This window comes from Mobula birostris, chromosome 1 (genome assembly GCF_030028105.1).
Source record: "Mobula birostris isolate sMobBir1 chromosome 1, sMobBir1.hap1, whole genome shotgun sequence".
Taxonomy (NCBI): Eukaryota; Metazoa; Chordata; class Chondrichthyes; order Myliobatiformes; family Myliobatidae; genus Mobula; species Mobula birostris.
Window position 1 is genome coordinate 88,620,015 of NC_092370.1, and position 13,637 is coordinate 88,633,651.

At 37.1% G+C, this 13,637-nt stretch overlaps 1 protein-coding gene across 2 annotated transcripts in view; it reads left to right on the forward strand.

The window, feature by feature from the left end:
- The window catches only part of LOC140198027 (piezo-type mechanosensitive ion channel component 2), an 835,978-nt gene that overhangs the window by 553,553 nt on the left and 268,788 nt on the right, over positions 1-13,637 (forward strand). For both annotated transcript variants that reach the window (XM_072258850.1, XM_072258859.1), the window contains exon 4: positions 11,856-11,898. In XM_072258850.1, the coding sequence (XP_072114951.1) occupies positions 11,856-11,898 (43 nt within the window). The remainder of the gene's footprint in view (positions 1-11,855; positions 11,899-13,637) is intronic.

Here is a 13,637-nt window from a genome sequence, read left to right on the forward strand (position 1 = left end):
AAGAGCAGAGAACACAGCCTCAAAATGGAAGGGCATCTTTTTAGAATGGAGATAAAGAGGAATTTCTTTAACCATAAGAGTGTTGAATCTGTGGAATTTGTTGCCACAGGTGGCTGTGGAGGTCAAGTCCTTACGTATATCTAAGGCAGAGGTTGATAGTCTTAATTGGTCAGGGCACAAAGGGACATGGGAGAAGGCAGAGACTGAGGCTGAGAGGGAAATGGATCTGTTATGATGGAGGGCTAAGTGGCCTAATTCTGCTCCCAAATCTTATGGTCTTATGGTCTTGTCTACAACTGCCTCAGCCTACCTTTGCCTTACTGCAACTTCCACACTCCCTCCTCTTTGTCCTGTAGAGGACAACATAAATCTTACTGAATTTCAATAACACAGAGCCTCTGAAACTCTGACAGTTTCATCAGGGGTGACTGGCTGTTATGTCGTGTTGGAGATGGCTGCTCCGCAGGCCAACATTCCACAGAGCAACCTCAGGCAAGAGACTAAAAGGAGTATGACAACTCTCAATCACCCTCAGTTATCAGCTTCTACTCAGATGCATACAGCTAAGTTGGTGATATTCTTGTACATATCAAGGATGTACGTGCAACTCTTCTGGCCAATGATAGCACATGTGCCATCCCCCTAGGCCAACAAAAGATTCAAAGGTGCATAGCACATTTATTACAAAGAGTGTTTAAATTACACACCTTGAGATTTGTCTAATTAGAGATAGCCACAAAGCAAGACACCTGAAAACCACAATTTAAAAAAAAGGAAGATCAAAAATCACTGGGCAGAGAAATAGAGGGAAAAAACTCAAATCATCCAAACAACAGAAGCAAACCAACAACAGTCTGCAACAGACGGAGTCCGCAGAGCAGCCAGAGTGGTCTCAAGCCTCGGCCACAGTTCACCATGCCACTGGAGCAAAAACACACAACACACCGATCAGTTCGGAGCCTCAGCACCATGGAGAAAGAAGTGAATATTTGCGGAAAGCGAGTGAAATCAGCTCAATCCTTGCCCCCATTCCTGACACTCAGGCTTCCCGTCTATCTGTGCCAGCATTTAAACTGTCCAAGCATTGGGTAGTGACTTGCTCTAGGACCCAGACCTTGGCGCCAAGATACACTTGGGCCACAAAGCCTGAAGCCATTCTCGATCCCACCAAATTGGCTCAGTGTTTGGAGCAATCCAACCTCACACCCAGGTTAGGTGGACGGGCATCGAAACTCTTCTGCATCTACTCCTCTCTAAATCACTCACTCCATCTCCGGCAGCGATACCAACTCCGTCTGCGACCTTGGCTCAAACACGTTGCGCCTTGCAATGCCTCAGCACAGCTCACCCCCCAGACCAGCCTTGCCTCTACCTCCTTCCACACTGTCTGTGGTGATAATTCACCACAATTTGCTTCAGTAAAGATGTTATAAGTAATGTTTTTAGTCGAATCTCTTGCCTTGCAGTTCCACACTCCCTTTACAGTTTTAGTGTCATTATCAACGTAAAGCGCAGAATCAAACTCACTATGATTCATGGTATGGGCTGCAATTGCAATCCACCTTTTGAATGTATAATCCTCTAGAGCACACCCAGCAGCCTGACCGAGGAGTGGCTGGCAAGCACATGGGACTAGTCGTGCGGAGATAGTCCCGTTACACAGTTTGGAGTGCAGCACACTGTCATGATCACCAGTGGAAGTGCCTCTTAGTCCTTAGTCCAGTTTCCTCACACAATTTAGCCGGATTGCCTTTCAGGGCCCTGTTTTCTCATTCAACTGCTTCAACAGATTGAGGGTGGTTAGGAGAGGTGAAATCGTGCGTACACTATACGGCTTTCATTAGTTCCTGTATTACCTTGCCTGTGAGGTGTGAGCTGTTGTCCCTCGAGATCTTTTCAGGGATTCCAAACCTCGGAATAATCCCTGAGGAGATCTCAGTGGGTAACATCTCATACTTTGCAGGCAAGGTGCAGGTGTCGATTATAACCGACGTTTCGATGACAGACTCTGCCATCTATATCAGGGATGATGCCTGGATATGTCTAGTCTGGTGGTATTTATACCCCTGTCGTCCATTCCTCCTGATTGGTTAGTCCTCATCCAATCAGATTTCCACTTTCCCATCTTGTTTACAATCGAATTCTAGTTCTTACTTAAGAGTGAGATCTTCATCTTGGTTAAAATTCTTTTCCTCCAATTTTATTTCAATAGCTTCCTTTACCAGGCAGTCCCAAAAGCCATTGGCATGGCACAGTAGTTTTGTGCCGTTGAAGTCAATCCTATGGCCATTGTGAATGCAAAGTTCTGCTTCTGCCGATTTCTCTGGGTAACCCAAATGATGCACCTGTGCTCCTTGATTTCCATCGTGTGGCTCGTCTAGCAGATATACGTTGCTCCTTGGGAATCCTGTAAATGCCAGCTGATCTAAGTCCCAGGCCGTCTTTGACTCTGTGTAAGCTGTGATTTGAGCTTCCTTACAGGTTTGTGGAAGACGGGATAACGCCAGGTTCCTCCTTGTTGTTAGGTTTCTTGCTTTTCCTGTCAGCCCTTTTAAGGGCCTGACTGATTTCCTTCTCCTTGTAGCCATTCTGTAGGAACATCATGCGTAGTCATCTTATTTCCTCGGGGAGAACCTCTGGGTCTGAAATAGTTTTTGCACAGTTAGTCAAAGTAGTAAGAACCGCTCTACATTGGGAGGTGTGATGATGGCTGTTATTGTTGAGGTATAAGTCCATGTGAGTGAATTACCAATAGATGCCATGTCCGAGGCTACTGTCTGGTTTGCGTCATATTAGAATATCCAAGAACAGAAGGCAATCACTTCTCCATCTCCATCGTAATTTGAATGTATGGATGTATACTGTCATGGAACTGTTGGAGTGCTGCAGTCTGAGGCCACACCATGAAGGTGTCATCGATGTGTCTGAAGAAGCATTTGGCTCATAAGGACTATGAACTCAGAGCCCACTCCTCAAAGTCCTCCATGTAGAAATTAGCAATTACTGATGACATGGCCACTCTGTCCGTTTGCTCACAGTAGTAGAGGAAGTACGTCAATGTGAGGCAGATAGGAATACCAGAAGCCTAACAATGAGGAGGAACCCATCACTACCACAATCTTCCTTATATTTCTACAGCTTCTGGAAGGATTGCCAGGATCCTGAAGAAATACTGGATTAATACCATCCACAAACCCATAAGGAAGCCCATTAGAAGAGTTAATTCATCATATACGCTGGGAAAGTACTAGATCATTTTTCTAGGAATAAATTCTCGTAAGAAGCATTTAGTGACAGTTATCACATCATTTCTATGAACTGGATATGCTTTTACTCACTGAGGAAACAAATACACAATGACAAGCACATAATTATAGCCCATGCATTTAGGTAATTGCATGAAGTCCATTTGGAGATGCATGAAAGGTCCCCAGGGGAGGGTCCAACAGCGGCTGGTACCAGCAGTGATTTTCCAGGATTATGCCTCTGACAAACCATACAATTTGCCGCTACTTTTCTCACTAAGCCTGGAAGTGCTGGCACACGTCACTCATTTTTGATCCTACCCATCATTCTGTTTTTCCTGCATGTGTCAGATCATGTACCATACAGGTAAGCTGGTAGGGTGGGGGGGGAGGGGTGGAGGGAAGATAGCGGAGAGGGCCACAAAATCTCCATTAGGGTGATACCAGAGGCCCTGAGAGTCTTCTACACAGTGTGCTTTAGTCATGAAATCTTTTTGGCCTCTGGTGCATCACACTGAAATTGTATAATTTTGAAGTGGAGTCAACACAAGGCACGTGTAGCCCAGAGTCAGATTTTGAGAGTAGAGTAAGAGTAGAGCTACTAGGACTTGATGTTCAAATTTATTGCATGGTAGGCTGCAGCCACAGCTCTCAACAACCAGGATAACCTTGAGCTAGAGGGTCCAGTTGAGTCTTGTAATAGACAACTGGACAAGAGGCGTTGTCATGCTGTTGAGTAAGTACTGCTTCAGAAAAAGCTCTGGTTTTGTGCTTACCATAATCTGGGAGTCCGAGGGCTGGTGCAGTTATGAGAGTTGTAAAGGACCTGTTGGCTTCAGTCGACCACTTCAAATGGTCAGATTTTACTTTGAACTTTGACTTTGGAGCTGATGGTGAAGCAAGGTCCTGAAGTTGATTAAGTTCTACCATCGGCAATACCTGGTCATACCCAGGAAGTGGACAAGGTCCTTCTTGAGGAATGATTTGGGCAAACTGACAATGGCCCCCATCCTTTTGTCAGAAAGTAGGTGGCAGATCCCACTCAAGATGTGGCCGAAATAATGCACTTTGGGTTGACAAAGCTGCAATTTTTGTCTTGACAACTTGTGGCCCTTGTCAGCCAGGGCCCAACGAAGCACTACAGAGCCCTGTTAAGAAACTTGGTGATCCAGAGAGCATAAAAGTAGATCATCTACATATTGCAGGGGCGTGGATTGAGATGGCAAAACTACATCTGCCAAGTCCTTCTGGAAAGTTTGTGAAAAGACTGTTAGGCTCTTGGTATATCGGATTTTGTCAAATTTATTGAGAAACAGATTAACTTTTTCTTCAAAACGAATTCTACAGAGGATATTTCCAGTGGAGCACTATGGGATACTTCTCAAGCATTCTTCGTGGACAAATTATTTCATACACTGCTGGATTAAAAAAGCGAACTAATAATGAAATACTTAAACTGGTTGACAAGATTAAAGAAATTGACAAGAAATATTCTATAGCCCCTAATCAGGAGCTTTACAAACAGAGAGTTGAACTTCAAATGGAACATAATCTATTACTATCATCTTCAATTGAAAGTCAATTAACCAAAACTAAGAGTCAATTCTATATACATGGTGATAAAACTGGGAAACTATTGGCTAATCAATTGAAATCGGCCTCAGTTAAGCAACAGGTTGTTAAGATTTGTAAACAAGATGACACTTTGACGGTTGATCATGACGAGATAAATATATCCTTTCAAGAATTTTGTACCTCTTTATATCAATCAGAATTTCCTGATGACTCCACTATAATGCATGAATTTTTAAAGAAATTGAATATTCCAAAATTATCATCTAATGAACATTTAAAACTAGACGTACCTATTACGGTAGAGGAAATAAAAAATGCTATTCTTTCGATGAACTCAGGTAAAGCACCTGGTCCAGACGGATATACAGTAGAATTTTTTAAATTTTTCTCTAATACACTGACTCCTTGGCTAAGTAGAATTTTTAGGGATGCAGTATCTATAGGTAAATTACCACAATATTTTTATTGAGCTTCTATTTCCCTAATTCTTAAAAAAGATAAGGATCCTACTGAATGTGCATCTTATAGGCCTATATCTTTGTTGAATGTGGATTCTAAGGTTTTTTCTAAAATATTGGCAATGAGATTGGAGAATGTATTACCCCAAATTATTTCTGCTGATCAAACTGAATTTATTAAAAACCGTTATTCTTTTTTTAATATTAGGAGATTAATGAATATTGTTTATACTCCTTCACCCAGAATTCCAGAATGTGTTATTTCATTGGACGCTGAGAAAGCCTATGACAGAGTTGAATGGACATATTTATTTAATACCCTTGAGAAATTTAATTTTAGTCCGATATTTATATCTTGGATTAAACTGATATATCGTACTCCTTTGGCTTTGGTATTTACTAACAATCAAAGATCCCCTTTTTTTCATTTATTCCATGGTACTATGCAGGGTTGCCCTCTTAGTCCATTACTTTGGAACCGCTAGCTATTGCCATTCATGACTCCCCTAATATCTCTGGCATCACCCATGGAAACGACACTCATAAATTATCACTATATGCAGATGATCTACTATTATATATTTCTAACCTGGGAAAATCTATTCTCGCAGTGTTAATTTTGCTTGCTTAGTTTAGTAATTTTTCTGGTTATAAACAATCTAGGTAAGAGTGAACTTTTCCCATTAAATATGCAGGTTCCCATTTATAGATGTTCTCCATTCAGAGTGACTACTGACTATTTTACTTATTTGGGAGTTAAAATTACTAAGAGACATAAGGATCTATTCAAGTTCAACCTTTTACCATTAATTAATCAGGGTAAACAACTGATAACTAAGTGGTCCCCATTGTCTCTATCACTGATTGGCAGAATTAATGCTATTAAAATGATTATTTTACCTGAATTTTTATATTTATTTCAAACGATACCAATTTTTATTCCTAAATCCTTTTTTGATACTACTGTATTGATTCTAAAATTTCCTCTTATATATGGCAGATCAAAAATCCCAGATTAAGTAAAAAATATTTACAGAAGTCCAAGAAAGATGGTGGTTTAGCACTGCCTAACCAAGATTTTATTATTGGGCAATTAATATTTGATATTTAATATTTTGGACACAAGATTGGAATATAACTCCAAGCCCATATTGGGTAAACCTTGAAGGCTACTCTGTACAAGGGTTCTCTTTAGTTTCCATTTTAGGAACTTCACTTCCTTTTGTACTATCTAAATTGAATAAACAAATGGTTAATCCAATAGTTAAACATTTGTTTGTACATTGCGAATATGGTTTCAATTTCTGAATTTTTTGGTTTGAACAAATTTATATTATCAAGCCCTATTATATCTATTTTTTTTTAACCCTTGGTTATGGACCAAGCCTTTTTTGATATGGAAAACGAAAGGTATAACATGTTTTCATGACTTATCTCTGGATAATTGTTTCATGTCTTTTGAACAGTTATCTAAGAAATTGATTTGCCTAGGTCCCATTTTTTTAGATATTGACAAATAAGAAATTTTTTAAATACTATGTTGCCTACCTTTCCGACCTCATACCCTACTGATATCATCGATAAAATTTTAGGTTTAAATCCTCTTCAGAAGCGATTAATAGCATCTGTCTATAATATAATTATGAAATTACAGCCAGGTATATCTGATAAACTTAAAAATGAATGGGAAAGGGAACTTCAACTTTGCCTACCTATAGAGGAATGGGATAATTTTTTTCAATTAGTCAGTACTTCCTCTATATGTGCTAAACATGCATTAATACAATTTAAAGTAGTGCATACAGCCCATATGTCTAAGGATAAATTAGCCTGTTTTTATTCCCATTTAAACCCTTTTTGTGACAGATGTCACTCTGAGTTGGCTTCTTTAATTCGTATGTTTTGGTCCTGTCCTCTTTTGGAAAAATATTGGAAAGATATTTTGATATATCTCAACAGTTCTGTGTTTTGATTTACAATCCCATCCTATTATGGCAATTTTTGGATTGCCAATGGTAGAACATAGATCTTTATCTTCTTCAGCCTGTCGGATGATTGCATTTGTTACTTTAATGGCCAGAAGATCTATTTTATTGAACTGGAAGGAGACCAGTCCTCCAACTACAATCCAATGGTTTTCCCAAACTATATTATGTTTAAATTTAGAAAAAATTAGAAGTGATATTTTTGATCCTTCGGTTAAATTTGAAGAAACTTGGAAACCATTTATTCAACATTTTCATATGATGTAATTTGACCTTTCTGAATCCTTCTTATTAACTTAAAATATATGAATAGAGAAGCGAAGTTGATGGCATTACTGAACGTGTTCGATTTTAGATATTGGACTAGCCTTGTTTTGTTCCGTTTGCTTTTTTGGGTTTAGTATTTAGTTTTTTTTTTCTTTTTGGTGGAGGGGAGGTTCTTTGTTTTTTTCTTTTTATTTCTTTTTTCTTTATGATTAATTGCATCATGAGTTTGGAAGTCTACTATACCTGTGTTATCTGAAATCTTTTTTGTATATGTTTATTAACAATATTCCAATCTCTTTGTATCAACATTGTTATTTTGTTTATAACTTTTGAAAAATAAATAAAAAGATTTAAAAAGGAGAAAGGACCATTGCCCAACAGAGGGTAAACAGGTGTTGGTGCCAGCCTCTCTGCCTCTGGTTAGAAAGCATTTGGGACCGAGGAAGAACCATGCTGCTCAGAGGAATCATGACAGAGATGAAAGCAGTGGTCAGACTAGAACAAATTTTGTAGGCAAAGTATCTGAGAAAGCTTCTGATATGTTAATAAGGCAGTTACCTGTGAAATGTGGGTTGGTTTTAAGCTGGAAGAGAGTTCAAGGAGCTTCAGAGAAGCTGCATGCATTTGGCTTTTGTGAGAATAATGGACCAGAATCTATTCAGGTTATTGCATGAATAAGAGACAAAAAGCTGCTTGTAAAAGTAGATGCAAAGGCTGGATGAATGCAAGGTTAAAAAGAGAGTTATCATTGGAGATGTGAAAACAGAGGATTTGTCAGGTGATGTTGTGGATCGGGAAACTAAGAGGAGAGATCAGATTGTAAAGGGAGCAATAGAACGATTAAATAGAGAATACTCCAGTGATTTAAATTTGCCTTCCCTAGATCAAGATGCACATCCTAGAAAGAAGAAAAAGGAGAGCAGAGAGACTGTTCGTATTAAAGTCTGGGAACTATTAACCTGTTAAAGGGAAAATAAAACAATAAACGCTAGGCCAAAACAGGGTCATTAACTAAAACTCTCAAAGGAAAATGAAGCCTGCACTGGGGCTGAAGAGAACATCTAAACATTAAACGAATGCCGTTGGTCTTCAGAGTCAGTTGATTTGAAAGTCCAACATCTCAGGGAAGGCCAAATACAAAACAGCAGTGAAGCGTTGCTATGCTCTGTCCAAATCTCGACAAGCACTACGACGACAAGAATGGAGTTAAATACTATCACTATTAAATAATAATTACCTGACACGTGCAAATTTACAAGCTCAATTGCCTTATCTACTGCGCTGCCAAATCTGTGGTTGTGACAGTGAGAACGTGATAGCAACAGTTACATTTAAGAAGCACCCAGATCAGCACTTGAATACTCAAGGCATTGTAGGTTTTGGGCCAAGTGTTAATTGGAATTAATCTAAGAAGGTTTATTGATGGTCGATGCGAACAAAGTGAGCAAAGGTGTTATTTTTACACTCAGTGGCTCTAGTTTTGTACTCAACCTATCATTGTTCTGATTATGTAGAAATGGACTACAGTTAGAGTAGTGTAGAAAAATGCTGCAGAGAGCATGTTTCAAAGAAAGATTTGCAAATATGTAGCATCCCTTTAATGCCTTTCAAAAAGTTCCAGAGCATTTTAGTGCCAAGAAGTGAAGCCACTGCTACAATGCAGGAAATTCAAAATTATAATTAAACAAGAATTTCTATTCAAATTTCCAAATGTCAGCGTGCTTTCTTCAAAAGTGAAGATGTAAATGCCAACATTGTTTTTGAAATCTTGTACAAGAAAAAATGGTGCTTTGCAAAAACTGGATATAGCTGTCCTTGACATCCAAGTATTCAAGAAAATGTTTAAGCTTGAGGGCAAAATAAAACTGGCAAATTTGAAATTAAGCATTTTAATATATGTGAATACTACCACATTTTCAGTTATCTTACTTAAGGATAAAGGAAGTGAAGATCCTAAAAGAGAGATAATAGAAAATTTATTAGCCGAGTTAGCTTCTAAGGAAACCCACCCGGGATAGTCCTCATGATTAATATAGTATAACCAAGACGTGAGATTCTGTATATTAGCTGCCCAGTAATAAAACCTAAAATTTGGTAAAGCTAAACCTCCATTCTTTTTAACTTTCTGGAGATGGACTTTATTCAATCGAGGACATTTATTTTTCCATATATAGGAGGATAAAATAGAGTCCAGAGAGTCAAAAAAGGATTTAGGGATAAAAAAGGGGTAAAGCCTGAAAGAGGTATGTAAATTTAGGTAAACCATTCATTTTAATAGAATTAATTCGACCAATCAATGATAACGAAAGGGACGACCAATTTGATAATGTTCTTTTTATATAATTTAAAAAAGTAAGTTCCTTTATCCTTAAGTAAGATAACTGAAAATGTGGTAGTCAAACATACTTTGAGGATTTGGATATAATTTAGAAAACACTTTGGTTTATTGAGATTCTCCCCTTCTAGTCCCACTTTTTTAAAATGATCTTTTTAAGCCTTTTATGACTGACGTAGTTTTTTTAAACAATGGGAAGGATGGGCATTACATGTTTCCGGGACCTGTTTGTTGGAGGAAGTCTTTCTTCGTTTGAACAATTGTCAACTAAATATAGTTTACCAAAAACCCATTTTTTCAGTACTTACAAATTAGAGATTTTCTGCGATCTCAATTATATACATTTCCTAATAGACCTGATAAGAACGTATTAGATGAAATTCTTAATATGAAATCATTTTATAATGGTTCAATATCCAGTATTTCTGAAATGTTGTTGGGAATGAGAAGTGATTCTTTAGACAAAATCAAAAATCTTTAGGAACAGAACTTACAGATTTCAATTTCTGAAGAAACTTGAAATGAAATTTTTAAATTGGTTAATATTTCATCGTTATGTGCTCATTATTCCCTCTTACAATTTAAAGTGGTTCATAGGGCTTATATGACCAAGGATGTTATCTCATTTTTATATGGATATATCTCCCTACTGTGATAGGTGTAACAATGGAGAAGCTTCATTTATTCATATGTTTTTGACATGTCCAAGTCTTGGAAAATATTGGAAGGAAGTATTCCAAATTTTTCTGCACTCTTTAAAGTAAATTTTAAGCCTAATCCTTTGACTGCCCTATTTGGTATTGTTGGAAGGAAAGATATCACTTTGGAGGCATCTGATCTGCACATTCTGGCTTTTATCTCTCATGGCTAGAAGAGTGCTCTTGTTTAAATGAAAGGATGCTGTTCCACCTAATCATGTTCAATGGTTACGGGATGTTATGGCATACCTAAATTTAGAAAAGATTTGTTGTTCAGTTTCTGAACCTAACCAAGATTTTCAAAATTTGTGGGGGCCATTTTGAAATTATTTTCATAATCTTTGATTTCTCGTTAAAGTATAGAGGTTGGTTAATAGCATATTTTATTATCTGATAAGGATTTTTTTCTTTTTTTTCCCAAACAGCTTCGACTTTAATAGTGGGTGTAGATCTTTTTTTTAATAAAATTGTTTATATTCTAATATGCGAATTAATCTAATCTATATGAATATAGAGTAAGGAGTTTGTTAATGTGATTCAATATACTGTATCTGGTATTATTATATTTTTTCTTTTGTTTTATAGTATGTATTCTCTTAGACTCTGTATTCTTCTATATAGAAATCAATAAAAATATTGAAAAAGAATATATGTGAATACTCAGGCCGATGAAACAAATCCAAGTGAAAATTAGTTGATGACACCTTGCTGATTAGATGATACCAACTGGGGTGCATTTGCCTGATGCATGAGATTATAAATGTAACTGAGTTTTGAAGAAGCATTAACTGGTTTCTCTTTCTACAGATGCTTCTTGATGGGCTGAGTTCTTCCCGCATTACTGTTTTTGGTTCAGATTCGAACATTTGCAGTGTTATTGCTTTTCAGAAAATGTAATTGGCTAGGCAGAAGATTTAGCTGTCAACCATTCTGCGCTGCTGCTGAAGTCGAAAGTGGACATGCAGCAAACACAGAGAATAAGCACAGCTACTATAATACTTCGCAAACAAACAGCCTGTTAGGTATCTTGAAGCAATTTAAATATACCCACTAATCTTCTTGGTAGTTGCAGCAACAAAAGGGAGTACTTAGAACAATTGTATTGGTAGTATATTAGGGAATTAACAAAGGTGTACTATGGAATGTATTTTTATGAGAAGAATAGAAGGGCAATTTGCCACATAATCACAAGGCTTTGAAATTGGTATTTTTATTTTGGTTTGTATTGCATTTTATTGAATCCTCCGCATAATGACTATCAGAATTAATTAGGTTGTGTTTTATTTTATTAGGTACGGATTGGGAAAAGACCTTCAGACAGTTAGGATTTGAAAGGTGAGTATTTGTTATTGCTATTGTTATCGCGTTAATAGAAAACTAAAAAATTGCACCTGTGTCTTTACAGTGTATTGCTTGAGGTTATTGAACAGTCCATTTTAGGGGAATATACACAGGATGATGAATTTTCTGATTATCAACTGCCTAACTCAGCATCTGTTGCAAATTAATTTTGTTTTATTTGTATACTACATTTATACAATAAATAGATCATTATAATTTGCAGATTTGTTACAATTTATAGTAATTAATCTATCAGTATTGAAAAAGAGAACACATCTAGATTGACTAGATAGATTCAGATTCACTGACAGAATGCAGACTTACTTTGAAGAGAGGACAGTGTCTCTAACACATTTTAGCACAGAATCTCTCTTCACATCTCCTCAATTAAATTCAAACATAAGGTGGGAAACCTCAGTGTTTTTTGTGATGTAGATTTCTAATCCCATGCTCTGGACTACCAACAAGTCAATAATAGCACGTAATCATTTTCATGCAGAGAAAGCTCAAAGGCCCAACAGTATATATTATTGTAGCCTTTAATTTACAGCAATTTGTTATAGAATAGGAAGGGACTGAAGGACCAATGATTTGGTTAGATTTCTTTGTTGGAACCATTTACCCTAACCTCATTTTCCCCAACCCCATTTTAATTGACATTTCATGTGCCCATTTACTCTGCTTTCACTACAGGTCTTCACCTAATACTTTTCAGTGCTGTGAATGTATGAGACTTTATGCGAATATCAGTTTATCTTAAAACTATGTGAGAGGATTTCTTCTCTACTATACTAATGAACTAGGTATTGTGTAAATTCAGAACCTTCAACTGTTTACTGAGAGAAGAAAATAATCTTAAACTCTGGATTACTTTAAGCAATAAGTACAAAAAGTGCTGGAAATACACAATAGGTCTGGCAACACGGGTGGAGAGAGGAAGAGAGTTAAAGTTTCAGGTCAGTAGCCCTTCATCAGTTCTGTATAGTATAGATAAGAATGAATGAGGGAGTTACAGACCTGAAACATTAGCTCTAGTTCTCTTCCTGCAAAATTCTGCTTGATATGTTGAGTATTTCTAGCACTTTCAATTTTTATCTCAAATTTCCGGCATTTGCAGTTTTTGCTTTTCTGTTCCTAAGCAACATTTAGTATTAAACAATGAAAGGGTTTTTAATCCATGGTTTGTTTTGGAAGAGAAAATAAAATTGAATAATGCATATTTCATATTTTGTAGCATGTAAATTAAATTTTACTGAATTAAAGAGTTGTTTCATTGACTTGTATATTTTCAGATATGACTGTCAATGTATCTATCATGTCACTATCTTCTTTTTCCTCTGAAATGGTCTTAGCTCAGTGCTCTCCCCATAAAATGAAACACCGTGGTTAACTTTTATGAAGCGTTTTTATTGTTTGCCAAAGGCAAGTGAAGTTAAGCTTCCAAATTTTACTCAGATTTTAATTCCTCCTCAAACCAAACCTGCTGTCATTTGAATAGTTAGACAAATCCTAATCCTCCTTTCGTCAATCCTTGGAACTCTCTGTCTAAAACATTGTAGATACTAGCTCAAGAGAAGTATTTACAGTAGAGGTTGAGAAGTTTTGAAAGATTGAGGAAGTAAAGGTTGTGGTATCTTGGTCAGAGAATGAGTTAAGGGCTGATGTAGATCAGCAGTGATCATTTTGAATGCTGGGACAGGTTTGAAGGGCTGAGTGACCTGTTTTCTTAGGCT